This window comes from Neodiprion pinetum, chromosome 4, assembly GCF_021155775.2.
Source record: "Neodiprion pinetum isolate iyNeoPine1 chromosome 4, iyNeoPine1.2, whole genome shotgun sequence".
Taxonomy (NCBI): domain Eukaryota; kingdom Metazoa; phylum Arthropoda; class Insecta; order Hymenoptera; family Diprionidae; genus Neodiprion; species Neodiprion pinetum.
This window is the reverse complement of record NC_060235.2, coordinates 35,546,716-35,566,604: the sequence shown is the minus strand read 5'-3', so window position 1 is coordinate 35,566,604 and position 19,889 is coordinate 35,546,716. Positions and strand designations below refer to the sequence as shown.

Below are 19,889 nucleotides of genomic sequence, written 5' to 3'. Positions count from 1 at the left end.
TACTCGTAGAGCTGGTTTTCCTCCAATGTCTGCTGTCTTCGAGCTTGTCGAGCTTCTTTGGTGCCTTCGAGGCTGCGGCGATGTTGCCTCTTCAAGCGCTTTTTGTCGTATTCCTCCGCGAAGTTGAAACAGCTATTCCCAATAGTGATTTCCAGATTCTGCATAATTAGGAGAATCGCAGAATAACCTTCGTCGAAGATGCTCCCAGCCAAAAACGCAGCAATCTCAATAATTTGCAACCCACAATGTAAATTTTTGGGAGCTAAGCGCCAAACGGTGGCGTTGAAGCTCTCATTAGCATTCTGGGTATGTCCACCCAAACATCGCTGTAGTAAATCTGTTTTAGACAAGTCCTTGTAGATTGGCAGCAAATGTTTCTGGACATCAGGATGCAGTGGCGGGGAATGATCGAAGACACCACCTGTGGTCTCAGCAACGCGCCATTTACACCAACTGTCTGCTCCTGTGGGACAATTTTCGTGCCTCGGTTTTTCGTTAGTTGAGCATAAGTGGTCATAAGTTGCCATAATAGATTTTGCCATATCTTCGACGGAGTCAACATTTCTTCGGATAGCCAAGCCGTAATAAATTGTTAATTTTTTTATTAGCGTGTCGGTGAGTTTTCCCCTACCGCCTAGTTTTTTGTCTTTCTTCACATTGCCAAGCCGAGTACCCATTCTTTTTTGGACGTGCCCAACGCACTCGCTCTTCACAACTTGTAATTCTTCACCATACGGACTTCCTTCCAAAATTGCCTTGTACGTTTTTGAGTCTCCGTCTTCTATATAATTTCCGTATTTTGCTCCAAATTTTTCTTCGGATGCCACAAACATTTCTAAGATAGCGTCCACCTCCATCTTACCCGCAGAACCTTCGTGATTTGCAGTGCATGTATCGTCATGTTCTGCGTACCAGTCGAGATATTCCGGAGAATTTTTCTCATTTAGCCATTCTTGACAACCTTTGCAGTAGGAACTTTTAACCATTAAATCTATTACTTTGCAAGAATAATAGCCTATAAGAGTCGTTACGCCATACAGTGAAGAAAAGCCGCGTTTCTTCCATGAACCATCACCCGATACTTTCAGAATTGATGGAGGCCTTTCGCGTTTCACATTTTCTTCGATTTCCTCTGCTACAGCTTTTTTGCAGAAAATGTTGAACATTATTTTCGCTGAAGTATGAATATGTTTCACACTATTGTCGTATGCATTTTGACTCAGACCACTACCGAGATCCATCAAACCAGCAAATATATTTATTCCTTGTCGACCGATGCCCAAAAGTCGCATGACAAATACAATCCTTCGATTTATTTCAAAACCATTGTTCAAAGAAGGTCCAGAGTTGATATCACTGCGACCACACCGGCACAAAACCACGAGCTTGAAACCGAAACCACGACCCGAGGTTTCTTCGAACTTGACATTTTTTTTGCACTTCGCACAAATAAGCATTTCCGACAGAGCGCCAAAAATCGTATAAAACTCGATGATTCGGTAACAGTGCGCATTATTCTTGTGAACATCCGTGTAAGACGCATTGGGAAGTTTTTTTGCACTGGAACTCTCTCCTAGCGATTCGCCTTCTTTATCGGAGAACTGATTCCCTTGGAACTTTCGTTTTGGGCGTCTCGCTGCACGTTGATATTCGCTCCTACGTGATTTCGGGTACATTTTGACGGCAAAAGACTTCTACACCAACCGAAATTCGAAACACGACTGTCCTTTGCAAGCAAATAGAACCGTTACCAAGCATCAGAATACACACATGCACACAGAGAATGGCATACCTCTTTTGTTTGACTAGAATCAGATGTTTCCTCGATTAGGTATCGTGGTGTGATAGAACAAAAGACGAACAAAAGACGATCGGGTCTCGCGGCGAGCAAGATCGCACCTGCCCCGCGCGCAGTCACTCAGTTCTCCGACCATAACATCGAAAGTATTCATAATATCACAACCAAATTTTCAGGGAATATTCTTAAGATGTTTAACTATCGATTCGTTAGATAAAAAAAAAACGGATTTTTGAAAAATTCCATATGGGTTTCCCCCCTTAAGTTTGACAATACTACTTGCTCACTTTGGGGGACGAATCTTTCGTCAAAGTAGTTGTCTTTTGCTAATATAGGTATATAAATTGAATCATATACGGTGACCTTTCCAATTGCATTTGCGATTGTACTTAGCTGATCAGGCATTACTACTACTGCTTTTGCAGCCTGCATCCATTCTTCGTTGAATGTGTTGTGCTTGTAGTCATCTTCATTATTCATGATCATCGATACACCTCGTTGAGTAAACTGGACTTTAGCTTCAATTATTGCTAGTCCTACTCGGTAGAGCTGGTAGATACTACCTCTGATTGGTACATTAATAAATTCATACAAACTGGCAAAGATGTGCACAGTTGCAAAACCTATAGCACGAGTTGTGATTGTGATTGTTATAGCCTTTGTAGTATTATAGGCTTCCAATCTATCCATAGCTGACATTCCGTCTTTAACTCCTGGATACAACTTCTTCTTTAGCTCTTCACTCGGAATAGCTTCGGTTTCTTCATTCCGTTCAACTCTATGTGATGTAAATCTCTTCTGTTGGTAGGAATTCCGAGATGTGCTTGGTTTAGTACCTGATGCTCTTCCTCTATTTGGCGTTGGCTGAACTTGTCGCCTCGCCATTTGATAGGCTTTGTCCGCATCGTCAATATGTACGAATGACGCATCGTACATTGACTGTCTGGGACGGTAATATATACATATAATGTAAAAGAGTAAAAAAGATATATACATACATATTTATATTCTTATTGTGTAAAAAAGGGGATAGCTTATATGCTATTCGGCTTCGCTATTTATAACAACAGTAGCATTTTCATCGAAATTTTGAAAAATGATACCAACAGTGTCGTGTAAAGTATCCTAGCCGGATGGAGTATCAACAAACCTATCGAAATTGTCGTATGCTACACCTGTAAGTAAATTCAACGAAGGGATAATATCTTCAGGACAAATCTGGGATCTGCTAGTTGAAGCAAAAGTAGCTTCCGTCTCCAATTCTTCTATAACACTATAGCTGCAGCAATGACAGTATTTATCGATTATATTCACAACCCCTTTACTGCTTGTTAAGCTTTTTAAAGCCATTCCAAGAGTTATGTGATTGGAAGTTTTTATTGTTCCGTTTGAAACCGCGAAAATTGCATCGTCTGCTAATGACTTGACGATTCTTTGGCAATTGGAACTTTGTCTGCGCCGATGACTCGCGCCACTCAAAAGTGTTTTATAAAACACATGAAGAATGGGTGGAACCGAGCTTTCTCCCTCTATTAAACTATTCGCAGTCACTTCATTGGGAAGTTTATTCGGTTCAATTTTTAAAATTGTATCCCTCAAAATGAGTGCTGCTCTTTCGATAAAGTCCAATTGGTGTACATTTTTAAAATCTTGATCCTGCAGTACATTTCCTCCAAACGTTTTCACAATTTTTTGATTATTAATTGTGATGATGCTTATTTTTTTTTTTTTGAAAGTTTGTAACAGTTTTTCTTCTATATGATGTGCCATGAAAACACCTTTTGCAAATTCCGGAAATTCATTGTATTGACAAGTGAAACGTTCCACGTAAAAGTCTTTCAAAAATTTCAAAAAATAGCAACGTTCTCCGTTAATGATATTAACTTGAACAAAATCGCATAGTTCTTGATATGCTATTTTATTGTAATCTCTTTTTTTGTGCCATTCCTTGCTTGGTCGTGGTGAAGCAGTTTGGCTTTTATAAATATAATCTTTTTTACAATAGCCGTGGTAAGATATCGGTTGACCCTGTTTTCTTTGATGTGTGTTAGCACACTACTACTTGCTTGTTGAATCATATAATTTTGAGGGAATAATTCATCCTCTTCATTTTGAATCAATCCAATCTGCAAATTGTTAGATGACAATCCGTCATCTTCATTACCATCATTTGTATTTCTTTCATTCCTATCGCCATGGTCATACTTTTCATAGGACTGTTTGTTGGAGTGCATCATGTTAATCATCTCAACTCCAATCGGACAATCTTCTGTATCCATGTTTTCTTCATCTATGTCCATATCAATTTCATTCTTGTCAATAAAGTATGCCTGCCCTGGTTCTATCAAGCCTGAATCAATCAGGAAGTCGTAAGTATCGTGATCTGAGAATTCATCATATGATTCTCCATAAAATTCGCTCAGCATAGAATCGGAATTCAAAGCTCTATTGATTTGAGCAACTGTTACTCTAATGGTTTCATTAGGAACAAGTTCATCATCATCCTGCATTGTATCAAGGTTTTCTACTTCCAATATGTCACAGTCCAAGAACTTGTGATATTCTTCGTCTAAATTGTAGTTGTATGTAGTTAATAGATAGTCATTTAGAAGTTTTCTGGAAGCTGTTTCTTCGTATAAAACCATCAATGGGGTGGTATTTCCAGATTCGAAAATCATTTTTGCGAGCCTTAGTGTGGAACGGTCGTGCTCATTGACCTCCATTGCGCTACTTTAATATTTATCTTTGTGCGCTTATTACTTACGAATTGATATTATTATAGATTAGAATGGCAACACAACTAGTAAGTTGATAGCCGGTATGATTTACAATGCAACGAGTGCGATTGCCGGGCTGGTATCAGTACCACGAAAAAATATCATCAATTTTTTTTAGCATAGAAATATCATTCGCTTATGACGCGTGCGATTGTAATCCTTCAATAGTCGTTGAGTCTTCACAGGTATGCAGCGCCTGTTCTTTTTTTTCTATCACTTTACGTTTAATATCGCAAAATGTACATAATGCCTGAAAATTAACTTCCTTTGTTGACATTTCCGATGCCTCGTGTACGTTACGAATTTCTTGCGTTTCATTATCCTTATTTACTTCGGTACGATTCTTACCTTCTTCATTATTTTTTGTTTGTTTATTACTGATGCCCCGCCCAGTATCATCGGTTTTATCATTCTTCTTTTCTTCAGCATTAACCCTTTCGCGGCGGAATGCTCTGGTAAGAGTTGCGCTCTAAGCAGCCGATGCCAGATTGACCGCGCCGACAAAATACGCGAGTCGTTCCAAACGCGGTGTGTGGAGCTGATTGTGCTGAGAATTTCTCTAACGCGGCTGGCCGGCACGCCGATCAAACAATAATATTAATAACTTAAAACAATTTAATGGGCTAAGGTTATTTATACCATTTAAACTTTATAATCTTATATAATTTACAAACAATTTTTAATAATGTTCCTTTGTGTGGTACAATTTAAAGCAGGGTTCAATACATAAACCAACTTTACATTCTTTACATTCAAATTGTGTTTCGGTACGCTTTTTGTGTTTTCTGCAAACCACACATTTCCGCCGACCGTTCCGCCGCTTTCCTGTGGGATTGATATATTTGGATGGAAAATGTGTTGAAATCAAACGTAACATATCATCTTTGGACGCAGTTTGGCCTCCAGACTTATTGTTACATATATTTGTATTTGAATATTTAAGTAGAATTTCTCGAATGAGACGTAAATGAAATTTCGCAAATGTTATATTCTTTTTGGACGTAATTTTGTAAAGTATGAAAGTATTGTAAATCGAAAGGTCCACCATGTGGAAAAATAATTTCTTATACCATTTTAGAGTTTTACGAATAGTATTAATGGAATTCAAAATCATATCCGTTTTATCGACTGCTCCCATAACGCGATTATAGTCCACTACGACAGTTGGTTTTAGAATTGGTCTTCCCGTTTTAACATCATTTCTTTTTGTTTCTATAAATTCAGCAGAATGATAACTTGATAACATTAGCACTTCCCTTTTGTCCATCCATTTTAGTGCTAATAGTTTATCCGTAGATTTAAATGCAACTTCGCCTTTGCATAATTTATTGGATATATTAGGCATTCCACGTCTATTTTTCTTCACGGTTCCAAATGCATGTGTCCTATTGTGATGTAAGAGAGAAAATAATGCCGGGCTTGAATACCAGTTATCGGTAACCAAAACATGACCCTTATTTAGATACGGTTCCATCAACGTCATGACAATATTTCCTGATTTTCCAATTTCTGCTAAATTATTGTTAGTTATATCCGTGCGCGCTCCACAATAGACAATAAAATCTTGAATATATCCAGTATGACAGTCACAAATAACAAACGACTTGATGCCAAATCTGCTTCGTTTCGAAGGTATATACTGCTTGAAGAAACATCGTCCTTTGAAAAGCAGCAAACTTTCGTCGATGCATAAATACTTGTACGGGTAAAATGCTCGTGAAAAAGAATTTCGCAGTTTGTCGATGATGCTCCGAATTTTTATTAGCACGTCTTGATTTGTTGTTTCATTGTTATCATGAAAATGTAGCATTTGTAATAGAGATTTATACCTGTCTTTTGTCATTATTCTTGGAAAACTTTCCGTTCGTAATAACTCGTCGGTTGACCAATATTCTTCTATTGATACTTTTTTTACTCTTGACATTAACATCGACAGAGCAAAGAATCTATACATTTCGGTAACTGTTGTATTTTTCCATGCCAACAATCGTGAGTGCTTACTGCTTATAGTTTTCGTGGTATAATAAGCATTGCTTTCTCTTACAATATGTTCAACCATATTTTCCGAAATGAAAAGCTGAAAGATTTCTAATATTGACGATTTATCGTCAATATTTGCTTTAATTCCTGGTAGGTTTTCATCAAAATCGAAAACTTTTGCAGCCAAATTTTGTGCGCTCCAAAGAAATTGCCGCGGATCGATGTCTGGTAATTCCTCAATGTTTTCAGAATCAGATTCCGAACTACTTGACAGTAGGCGGCGCTTTTTATTACATTCATTTGGAATTCTACCTTTGTATCCAGCTTCTCCAAACATTTCAGACAGGTCAGAATCCGATGAAAACTCCATATCATCCCCAAGTTCCATATCATCGTAGCTCACATTTGTCATCCATTTGTCCATGATTAGGGCAAAATTTGTGGATAATTACATTTGACTATGTAAAAAAAACCTTTGCACAAGAAGCGTATGCTGCTAGCACGTCAAAAACAACGCATTAATGGCAGTTATTGATAACAAATGAACAGCGCCTTCGTACAAAAAGAGCGGCTTCGGATGGGCGCCATCTGGCGCTGTTCGTCCGCCGCGGGTAAATTTGCCTGAGCGCCGAACGGCGCTGTTCGCTGAGAATGAGCATCTATAGCTGAGCGCCATATGGCGCTGTTCGCCGCGAAAGGGTTAATTTCCAGACTGTCCCCATCTTCTTCACTATCTTGCTTTCCTTTTTTTTTATCCTCATCTTGATTGGCTTTATCACTGGTAACAAATAAAATCGTTGTAAAAATGAAAAAAAAAAAAACAGCTGATGAATAGTAATACCAAGAAACGCGGTAGCTGCCTAAGCTCTTGTACTATAATATGGTCAAAATACCGTTAAATAATCTTTACCGTGTAGATGTCGATGGTTCTGTTGACGATGTATCCGCTGAAGATGACCCCTCACAAGGTTCACATGGATAATACTTTTTCATCAGGCTCGTGAAACTCCTGTAGCACTTCACATGGTAGCCTGTTTGAGCGTCCAGTGAAGTTGTCAAATTGACGGTTTCGTATTTTAACTTATGCTGTTTGCGGATTTTTAAAATCACTCGACATTTTTCTAAAGTAGCCGATGTAAATCGAGTTAAAGGTGGCCTTACACTTTTACAAAATGCACAAAATATAGGCGGCGAAGCCATTGCGCAGGAATAGCGTCCTTGCACGCCAACATCAACGGTCGAACTGCTTTCCTCTACGGAGCAGCTGCTACCCAATACATGATTCTAACACAAGCAAGGACCCTAAATCCACAGACATCTACAATTTTCATACAAGTCTCCGACCCAGGTAGTTGCCTGAGGCTATGAAGAATGTATATAAACGTGCCGAGGCCAAACAAAACCGAGGTACTTTGCGAACCAAATATAACGCCAGAATATTCGGTTATAATAAATTTGGTTGTAATAAAATTTGCGAATCGAAGTATAATTACTCATTTACACCCGTACACCACATAGCCAGACTGCTTTTTTGATAATTGTACAACCCATTTAACCATCTGACAAATTTAAAAAAATTCGAAAACAAGTTCTATAAAATTTTTATAACGATGTTACGTCCGTGAGTAAAGGTTACTCCTGAGCGGAAGGAGTAACCTGGTTGGCTTCGCTTTTACGTTTCAGGTCAACCGGAAATCAGGATGAGGGTTGAATAAACTTGAGTATGTTTGATATATCGATTATATGTTTATTGCGTAGAAGTTGAGATACCGGTAGAAATGAATTGTGTTGTGCGAGAGATATATAAGAAGTCTAGATGTGGAGTTGTCGAGAGTTAGAATAGGAGTGTCGCTCGAGACTTGAAACGTACGGGTGCAGAAAAGGTGTGAAATGCTAGAAGTAGGGAATAGAATTTGATGAGTAAGCGCGATAGTGAATAGCGTGAGACTACGTAGACCATGAGATTCATGTAAGAACTGTGGGAGAGTTAGCGAGTAGGAAAAATAGAGAGAAGTGGTATGCTGGACGTAACACCCCCCCGTCTTAGGGAGCATAGCGGTAGATATGGAAAGCAAGAAGGTGGAAACGTCATGTACAGTAGTGAAACATGATTTCAATGTGCTTGAAATTAGTTTTACAATTTTTCTTATTATAGGTGGTGTATGGTATTTATAATCTGAATATAATATGTTGTCGGTATATCTGAAAATGATAATTGGTGTGTGTTTATAAGTATGTAGTCGCAGTATGAATGTAGTTTGAATATTGATTGATGCGTTTACCAACATTAGTTGGATATTTGAGGATAAGTGTTTGTAATAGTAAGTTTATGTTTAAGCTAGTATGGTTCATATTCTGAATTGGGTATCTGCGTAAGGCATATAGTTATAATACTATGATTACATAATGTTGTTTAAAGCTAGGTGCCTAGGGTTAATGCGCATGGAAGCGGGTTAGTACGCTTAAGATTAATCAACAATGATTTCTTTGATTCGCTGGGTCCTAAGTATAACTATTATTTTTTTTTCTATGAGATACAGAGTTTGACCTATTCGTACAATGATATCGGTTATAAGTGTAGATATATTTTGGGCTAATTGTAAACTAAGGGTATAAGATCGTCATTACAATCATTTTAATGCAGTAGTGTACACAAGCATATATTTTACTTATGTCTGTTTGCTAGCGCAACAGCAGATCTTGGTAGCAATATAGTAGTTGCCTATTTGTAATAAGGTTTTCGTAAGGTTTTAAGTACTGGTGGGTTTAAAGGAAGCGGATGTAGAAGGTATTTTATTTTAAACAGGAACTTTGACAGATTTGAAATTGTAGAGAATATTTCGGTTTCGGCCTGATGCGCTTCGTGTCCTGGCTAACAGTCGAATGTCTCCAGGACCGCCTTCCTCCGAGAGCAGTCCTCGGGGCTCTCGAGTCGAGTTGTTCCGTAGCGTAAACATCCGATAACCGATCCCGCATGGTTATCTGGCTGAGCCAGTCCTCTTCAAAATGTTTACTTCACGGAGGTGGTGCGTAAGGAACTGCATCACGGGTTTCTACTCCGTTGGGAATGGGTAGGACAGAAGAAGTAGGTGGGTGGATAATATTTAGCTCGATTGAATTGTCATACCTTGTTTGTCTGGCTCTAAATGTCTGGTTCGTTTTTTTAACTTTACAGTGTGTGCACAGAGTAATGACTTTGCCGAGGCATGAGTGACGATAGAATAAGTATAGGGTTGCGAGAGATAGTAAACCTACACCGCTGTAAGTAAGAGCGTCCTTGATGTGAAACATATAGCGCTGTGTGCGTCGGTGTGTGCTGATATCAGTAGCTTGTTTTACTGTATCATGCAGCGATAGTCCGGTATTGGCCAAGGCATGTACATTTATGTGCGAGGTTTTGTGGAGTGGGGGGATTGCAATTAAGGATAAATTTGTGGTTTCATTGAAATTAAGGTTTTTGTATATCCGGTCCAGATCGAGGGTGAAGTTCGGGATATATGAGTGGGTTTCGGATGAGGTCGAATACCTAGTTGTGGAGAGTGTTACCTCACCTGTGTGACCGGTGCACTTGTTATTTAGTCGTAATATTCCGGCTCCTGAAATCTCGATTCGCGAGGTGTGGTCGTTCGGACATAATATGTGTACGGTTTCTGGTTTTGCTGAGGAAAATATCCAAGCGTTGGTGACGGAAAGTTCGGTCCAATATGTGCCTTCGAAATATGTTAGTCTAACATCGCAATTTTTCATTACTGATTGTGAGGAGTGGAGAAACAAGTCGACTTCGCATAGCTTGTGGATTCCGCTGTGGAATAGTGGTTGACTTTGTCTGCAAATGTATCTGTTTTGCGTTAGGATACATTTGTTGATTTTCGGTTCGGATAGCTGGAAGTATGACGCTCTATTTAGTGTTATTGCTATATAGTCAGCACTGGGTTGAATGTATGCGAACTTGTTGGAAATCGTGTCGTAGGATTGTCTAACTGGTATGGGTAGCAAGTGGTATAAATTGAAAGTATCTCTATTTAATATGGGTATTGAGATGACGTAAATCAATCGCGGCTCAAAATATGCGATTTCTACTTTCGATATTCGGACTAACTCTTCAGCGTATGCGGCGTCTATGGGAACGGGAAATTCTGGAAGAGGTTTCAGCAATTGAATGTGTTGGATGCTCGAAATCATTTGTTCTGGAGATAAAATTTTTTGATGTATTATTCCTTGTTGTGCAAAGAGGATAGTGTTATGGGCTGGGCTGGCTGATGACCCAACCATTCCATAAGTATAACGCTTAGTTGAGACTAATTTTTACCGGATATAAACTATTGGAATTTTGACACCGTTTTCCCTCTTAATTGAACTGGCTTTGATATAAAAATGGTCACTTACCTTTTGCTGTTAACTATTGATTCGGGCTCTGTGGGGCGGCTCTGCGTGCTCGGCGAGGACTGGATACGTTATTAATTGACTGGTTTACTCATGATATAGGTTTTAAAACACAACTATACGTTTATTCAATTTAGGTTTACGAAAATGGTTAAAATGGTCGTAGTTATATATAATAGTAGAAAAAAGTAAGTATATTTAAGTAAAATAACACGGAATTCACTTAGCGCTTGACGTGATTGAATTCTTTGGTAATAGAAACTGAGAGAAAGATTTGTTGTTGAAGCTTGAATGACGACTCTCTGACGACGACTGATTGACTACTGATTGCTAACTCTCTCTGACTGTTCTCTTTTGAAAGATTCGCGTGGTTTTGTCTAAACTACTTCCTGATTGGTTACCAGTATCCTTGAGGGATGCTGGACCAATCAGGAGGTCCTGATAAAATTTTGAGTTTTTTCATTTGTCAAAACTACCCCCGCCCATCGGGTACGGTGTAGCATGAGAATTTATCATTAACTCTTGGCTTGGATCAGCAGGTTCCCAGGCAGTTGTTGCCGTGAGTAACAATGTCTCTTTGCGAGAATCGCAGTTATGCAAAGGCGCATATCGAGCGTATTGAAACGCGCTTTGTTTCATCAAACGTTGTTAGTCCGCTTACGGACTTTCGTCGCGCAGTTTTAATATATGTATATGTATCGAGGAGGAAGAGCACCATCTCCGTAGTCTAACGATATAATCCTAGAAGGCATATAGCATTTTAGAAAATTATCGTTTGCATTAATTTATTTGGGTAATATGCTCTAAATACCACAGACTGATTGACGTACCACTCTCTTCGCAGGTAACAGCATCACCCCGGTGCGCTGATTGCGAGTGACCCTCTATATTTGCTAAATCAAAAATAACGACAATGTAATAACCATTTTATTTTTGACTTTTCAATAGCCACGCCATAAAAACTTACAGATTTTTATGCGTTTAAACCATTTGTATATATGCATATTTAAATTGTTTAAATGAAAATAGAGCTTGCGTACCACTATCAGTATTGTCAGCATCTTCCTGCTGCAATTCCACAATCGTTGCGGCATTTTCTTGTAATGCACTATTCATTAGTGCCGTTGCAAAGTGTAAATCTGTAATAAAAACTCAGTTCGTTAGAAAATGTATTAGAAACGATGAAAATACATGACCGTTCATGAACACATCTATCGCAAGAAATAATTGGAATTGAATGAAACAAAATCTCAAATAATTATTTATATTGATATTTAGAAAATATGATGAGTTCCATTTTTTTCAATAAATAGAATGACGCACACAACGAAAAGTTCGATTTGAGGTTAGGATAAGAAAAACGCAATTTTTTCCCAAACCAAAGTTATTCGATTGAAAATTATTTTATCTTTAAAATTAAGGGGCCACTAACCATTTTCGGCACGCCTCGCATCCTCCACTGACACTGTCACTTCCACTGCAATGTCAGTTTCAGGATTGTACAAAGTTATTTGTCTCGTCGCCATTGTTGTTTTTTTCGAATTCCCGCCACGTTTTGGTGAAAGCCCACTCTGACCCACCAATATTTTGGGTGCGTTCGGGGAGTCGCTATCCGCGCTATCTAGCGCTAAAATTTGTTCACGGAGCCCGACGGTGATGCTATCAAACGTGTTCGTGACGTCATCAATAATGGCGTGTGACGTCATAACAATTCACTGTCAATGCTATTTTTTCCGAGGTGGTGTAATGACAGCGTTAGTGTTTGCGAACTCTGTGAACTCGAACGCTATCACTACTCATCGTGATCCTAACCTCCTTCGTTCATCGAGCAACCAGCATTCCGACAGCAAAATGAATAATTCCGTCTTTTATTTGACGTTTGCACAATCAAGACTTCGGCATTGTCGTCACTGTCACTCGATGATACGTTGATAATTTCCTGCGTTATTATCGTTAATATTCGCAAGAAATCACTACGATCCTCCATGTTTCACTCAAGCACGGTGCAAAGTCCCGCGCAAATGTGTTAAGATGGCCGAATGCGATCGCAACGATCGCAACGCAAATAGCGTTCATGGAGCTTGCAATCGCTGACACGCAATTGGCTCTCCGAACAGCATTAGTAGCGTTTGCGTTTTTAGTGTTGATAAGATAATCCCCAACTCGCCGGTCGGAGCCAACACACCGACACTGTACGCATTAGTATAGAGCGCTGTACGTGAGCCACATAAGTAAAGGCGCCACTAGCAACACGTAGCTGTTGGGGTGATAGCTCGCCCGAACACCCCAACTTTTCTTGCTTCAAATAGCCTGCAGGCCGTACCCTTCTATGTGACTCGATCTTCGTTGGCTAGGTCCTGGCAATGGTGATTTGGATCTTTGATCAAAAACTGAGACAGCTAACAAAGAATCAGTCTTTGCAGAGATTGAGTCCGATAAATTTTGAACAGCCGGTGGTTGATCATCATTGCTGTCTGTACGCTGATCAGTCTGGTCAATTCATGTTGGAAGATCACCAACTGGAGTACCTGGATTAACTTGAATGGAGGATGTTGCATCAGAACTGTTCAACAGATCACTTGGTGGAATTTGACTGTTAAATTGTAATGGCCGGTCAGTCACAGATGATGGCGCGTAGTCAGCAGCAGTAAAGATATTCCTATTAAATGGACTTATGCCGGTACAGGTAAATCCGGCAATTGCATTTCTATCAGTTACAGAAAGAGGAAATGCTTCTTTGACTATCCCAGGAATGTAATGGATAGTCATCGTTCGACCAGGATGATTTCGCATCCAGTTGTCTGTAGCTGTGTTTATCGTTTTTTTGAATGGCCCAAATACTGCTCTATCCAGAGACTGAAGTTTGTGCGTGCAATGGGGTGGAAACGACAGCAATACTATTCCATTTTCTTTACAAAAATTTAGAGCTTGGATAGATATATGCGATATATGATTGTCGAGTAGTAACAAGCATTTTTGATCAACTGTTGGCGTGACTTGTCTTTTAAAATGTTGTAGAAACAGTAAAAATTCTGCATTCTGCATCCATCCACTAGCATTGCCAGCTCCGGCACAACCAACAGGACCCTCAAGTATCATGTGGTCTTGGAATCGTTTCAATGGGAATACGAAAAAAGGAGGTATGTGTCCTCCTTGAGCATTAATCGCAACAGCAACAGTTATTAATCTTCCACGTTCTGCTAAGGTTACTGCACCTACTTGTTTAGTTCCTTTTTGAGCTACAATCTTGCTAGGTTTTTGGACAGTGGTCACCCCTGTCTCATCCATATTCCAGATATCTTTTGGCTCAAATTTGTACCTATCCATTATCTCAGCAAGGTTATCAAAAAATTTGCTCACATTATGTTCGTTGAAACTCGAAGCCCGCGCCAGACTTGTTGCTTGAGGAGATCTCAAAGAGAGGCTCGGGTGTCGTTTTAGAAAACCCGTCAACCATTCCTTACCAGCCATTTGACTATCGTGCCACCTTTCAGGGAATGTTTTTCCATTTTTAATCGCCAACTCGTATGCCAGTTTACGTACTTCAGATAGAGATAACCCAAAATAAACTCTCGAGCACTTAAATAGTCGCGTAGATTACTTTCCTCCTGAATTGTAAAAACTCGATTGATGCATCGGTAGCCCACAACTGCGTTAGTATTTCCTGCTTTTAATTTGGTTATAAATCTGTATAATGTTACATGGCAAACATTATATTTTTTAGCCAGGGCTTCAATTTTTGCACCATCCTTGAAATGCTCTTCAGCCGCTTTCTATACACTTCTGTGTATACTGATATAAATATACTTCTGTGTCGGTGTTGATTTCGGTTGCATGGTATCCTCCGAAATTTTGGATTACTACTGTTGGAAGTGGGGGGGACAGCTAATGGCGTTTCCTTTCCCATTCGATCTTTGTAGGTTCCGATCTCGTTCAGATACGTGCTTAGCGGTTGTGGCACGTTAAATTCGTGTTCAACAACTGCCTTCCGTAAATCTTTTTCGGCACTTGTTAATCCTTCTAGACCTTGTTTACTCTTCACCTCAATAATAGAAATAGCAATTAATAGCTTATCAAAATATTTATCATAGTTAAATTTAGTCTGCCAAAGAAACAAATAAAACAAATCTAACAAACACAGAAAAGAAGTCAAAATTGAAAAATGAAAGATTGCTCGAATTTAGTTTTGAAAGAATTTCACATTAGAACTCACTTGCTTGGCCACGCATCAGTACTTCGTAAAGCGGCCAGTCGGGATCCGGATCTTTTAGATCTCTTATCAATGAGTTTAAAAGCTTACTTTTAGCTTGAGTGTATGGTGGAGGCATAAACTTTGCAACACACTCTTTCTTCTCAGAATTGTAATCGAGCCAACTCAGCGGCACACAGTCAATATCGACGCCTTTTCCTTTGGGTAAAAACTGTACCAATTGAAATGGATACATGTCCATAGTTTTATCTATAAATAATAAAATATACTTATTTCGCAGAGAAACGAATGGTTAAAGTAGTAAGTAGAAATGACGAGATATTTTTTTTTCCAATCTCTTCATTTATTACTACGATATTATTCTCATTTACCTAGTAAGTGAATGTTTAATTATTTGCTTCAGTTAAAAGGTAAATCTTGAGAAGTTTGAAGTTAGTAACGTTATCGTAATGACGAAACATTGGGGAAAAAATCACTATTTTCTTAATTTTACAATGATTTTTCAGGAACTAAGCTTTCTAAATATATGAGTGTTTTGTTTCATTACGGTTTACTGAATTTCAAACAGTTCCAATATGGCGAAATAATGGTGCTTCCTCAGCATAAATTGTTACGATAACGTTATTAACCTCAATATGATAAATGACGACTACTACGAGATTGACGCGACAATTAAGAATTATTACCTTTTTCAATAGCCTCTAGTGTTTCTGTAAACGTTTTCTAGAATTTTCACGACTGACAATGAGTAGAGTCTGGATTGCACGTGTGAACAAACTATATTCTTTCTCAACCGAATACGTGTCAACTGGTGTAAAGTTCAATGCTAATTTAAATTCACAATCTACGCCGCGATCTGTGGATGAGTAATATTTTTATTTGGGTTTTTCGAAGTTATTTAGAATATTTCAATTTCTTGTTTTAACTGAAAAATTAATCACAATTCCGAACTTGATTATATAATCAATATTATCACCTTCGTTAATGTTGTGTTGTCCCTCTGTGAACGATTCTTCAATAGGTATTTTGTTAGGTTTGTTCACTTCATTACTTCATAAAACTGACACCGATACGTCATGCGGTGGTCACCCTTTCAGCCCTCTCTCTCGCTCCAATGGATGTTGGGTAGTGATGCCTAACCTAACCTACTCCTACCACCTCCTGGTGGTAGAACGCGTCTTTCGTTGCGATTTTCAATCCATTCAGGTGGTATCACCCATGGATTTGCTGGTGCCAATTGCTCGACGCAACACCAATTAGCGTTGCTATTTGCAATGGCTCTTTTCTCCAATTGGAATCCCATTAAATATGAGGCTCCAAAGGTTGTGATCGGGCTTGCGTTTGATGAATTTGGTCTGATGACCAAGTTTGTCCATCGCGCTGCGGGATCAACGTTCTCATCTGTCGGAATCGATTTGATGAGTTGTACTCCGTCTCCTTCGCATGTCAAAGCGTCCAGTTTGACTTTTTCGTTTCGGAATTTAGGACATCCCGCGAAATAGTCGCTGACCTTCTGTAACAATGCTACGTTTAGGCGTGTACTGCCTACGGTCTCGTCGAACTCGTTCACTCTTATACCTATTGATTGTAATAAGATGCGAACCTCTTCTTTTCGAGCTCCGATGGCTCCAAAGTAACCACATAATGAACGGGTCGCTCTGGTGTTTTGAGGTAGAACTCCAAGGTTTACCGCTGGTTGCGGTGCTTCGGATGATTCTGCCATCACAATGTCTCCACAGATTCCAAGTGAAGGAATCTCTTCGTAGAGGTTGTGACTGTTAGCGTTTATCACAGCTGAGTGATAACCTCCTCGTCCCATGACTACTGTCACTGGGAGTGCGTGATTCGCAAGGTATACAGTTTTACCTGTAGGATCCTTGACTTCACCTACTCCTTGTAGGAACAGATAGATAGGTTGGGGGATGTTATAATCGTGCTGCATTACGGCTTTGCAGAATTCTAACTCTTCAAAGCTTAAGTTTGTGTTGCCACGCTTAGCTTTGATGTCCAATAAACGTGCCCAAAGCATTGCTGTTTCGCGCCATGATCTATATCGATACGTGTCTTATATCGAGCATAGAATACGCGAGTCCACGAGACACGTGACTTATCACACCACTTACTAAAAAATTAACAATTTCTATTTCTATTTTAAGTCTACGATACTATAAATCAATGTTATTTACATAAACATTAAAAGTTGCCCGTCAAATGAAATAAAAAATTATTACGTTTACAAGAGATCACGGAATATATAAATGGCATAACATTTTAGTGGAAGTCTAGTTTTCTATTCACAAATCAATTTTTTTCACAGATAGATTCTAAAATAAACAAAGTTTAAGTTTTACAAGGAAATCAATACCTTACTTGGTAGATAGATTATCAGTTTTCAGAAGCATCATATTATTAGGAACATCTGTGGATAGCGTGAAGCCTTTCAATTTTAATTTCTGAATAGAGAATACATTGTGCAAGTTAGCACCGCTCCGCCACTTTAGAATTTCCAACGCAGGTGGTAACATAACTTTTTTAACCAGCCTTTGTTACTCATGTAATCGTCGACAAACCTGAGCCAGAGGTCGATTAGGAGTACGAATGCATTTTTTTATTACTCTGCCCAATGTATTTTCAAAGGGAAATGCAGATATCATTGACAAATGACACTTCATGTTTTTAACATCTTCAGCTACATGAATTAGATTATGCACATTCATGACTTGAGATTCCCTTCCATAATATTGTTTCAGTACCATGAAAAATGATCTCAGATATTTATTAGCATGTTCGTTATACTTTAAAGCAAGCTCTGATGAAGATAATAACCGATAAGCCACGTGCAGCAGTAAGAAGTGTCGGTACAATCTTGAACTCAATACATTTTTCAATACGATAGGGCCACAATATAATAGAAAAAATCGTAGTTCAGTCCCTTTCCATTTTGCAAATTATTTAATGGATCTTGGTTTGCGTTGGAATTCACATGGAACGAACGATTGCAAATATTCCATTCGCTCAGATAAAGCCAACCTATACCTACGACTTAATCTTACATTCAGATTTCCATACAGCCAATAATCTGCAATTAACTTTTTTCCTGTACCGAGCGCAAATAGATGCAAAGAATCCAGTAAGAAATGTATTCCCATATTAATATGTGGATATAAATGTAATAGTGGTGACATTCCATTGTGGTGTTGTAATTGTTCTCGATTACGAAATGCTCCGTCAGTTCTTCGTTGACTATCGGCTGTTGGGAAAACCATAGTTTTATCGACCTTATACCCACGTACAAAACATCGTTCACACGCATAAAATCCTGTATGGCCTTTGACGCATTTCATCATAGATCGAGCTGGCGTATCACAGATAAAACATTGGATCGAAATTTGCAACATCTTACTGTTAATAAGTATGCCTTCTGCTGACAAGATGTTCATTTCCTCAACAAACTTTGCGAAGTATTCATCCATACTTTTCGGCTTTGATGAACCGAAATATATAGCAACAGGAATGGGCTTGTTCACGTCTTGCTTGTGAAAAACTTTACACAATATAGGCCAGAATTGAGCGCAGCTAGATTTAAAAATTGGTATGCCATCAACATTAAACTGAAGTTGTATTTCATTGTCAGTATGTAAATCTTCATTTACACAAGCATGAAGCCCCTTAGATATACTAAAATAAACAAATTGTCCATTTTCTCCACTAGAATCCTCCATTTCTTCTAAATTGTACGCTGCCGCCGATGTTTGCAAAAAAGTTTTATGTGACTTTGGCAATTGAGGAAGCAGTCGTCTGCGTAAAATTGCTAGCAAACTATCTACGTGTGTGAAACTAATGCCACTTTCAATAACCCATCTTTTAATTTCCTTCACTTCCTCTGCTTCATTTTCTTCATTTTTGTCACTTTCATGTTCCTCTTCATCTTCATCATGTTCATCATCTTCATCTTCCTCATGTTCTTCATCATCTTCTACTATATCTTCTTCGAAGAAGAAAGTTTAGTCGAAAATTCCGGTCAGGTAAAGAGAGATTAATTGTTTGGAAAACGCCAACATGTTTAAACGTTTCCGACGTTTGGGCCGGGCCCTGCCGACCATCCTCAGGCTATAATAATTAACAAAAATGTTTCAAAAAACAATTCTGAATTGAAACAGAGACTACGTTCATAAGAATAGTTGCTGTTGTTGTAACTTAGTTATACATTAATAGATTGTCACATGTTTGAGTGACAATTTTTGAGGTTAAGTGTAGAAATTGCGGATGGCGAAAAAAGTATAAAATACGTTTACATGAGTGAAATTTTGACGACTAAAGTAATTAATAACTGTGTAAGAATTGAAATAAACAAGAGATCAACTAAGTTTAGACAGATTACTCACAAATTTGACGACCTGTTCCTGCTTAGGTGTTGTTAGTTCAGTATTTTGGACGGAAGTAAAGATTAGCGGAAATCGATCCGTAAATCTATGGTAATGAGGTATGATATTGATCTATGTTCGAATATCATGGATTTAAAACTGATGACCAACCAGAGCAAAGGGCGCCAATATTTGAAAACTAGAGAATGTTTGAGTATAAATGGCTGAGATGTTGGATATCAGCGCGTTTGTTGACAGAGTTACTTTTGTTCTTAAAAATATGGATCATTTCCTTAATAATACGTTTATACCAGTTCGGTTCTGTAGTTAGAGTTATAGAGTTGTTAAAATCAAAATTATGTCCAAGACTTAAGGAG

At 38.6% G+C, this 19,889-nt stretch overlaps 2 protein-coding genes across 2 annotated transcripts in view; one reads left to right on the top strand and one right to left on the bottom strand.

The window, feature by feature from the left end:
* The window catches only part of CycH (cyclin H), a 118,976-nt gene that overhangs the window by 77,437 nt on the left and 21,650 nt on the right, over window positions 1-19,889 (top strand). The window lies entirely within an intron of this gene.
* On the bottom strand, window positions 13,438-14,529 carry LOC124217328 (uncharacterized; the record flags this gene model as incomplete). The annotated part of the gene is made up of 1 exon (XM_046622739.2): window positions 13,438-14,529. A coding segment is annotated over one exon (1,092 nt), but the record flags the coding sequence as incomplete, so codon positions are not given.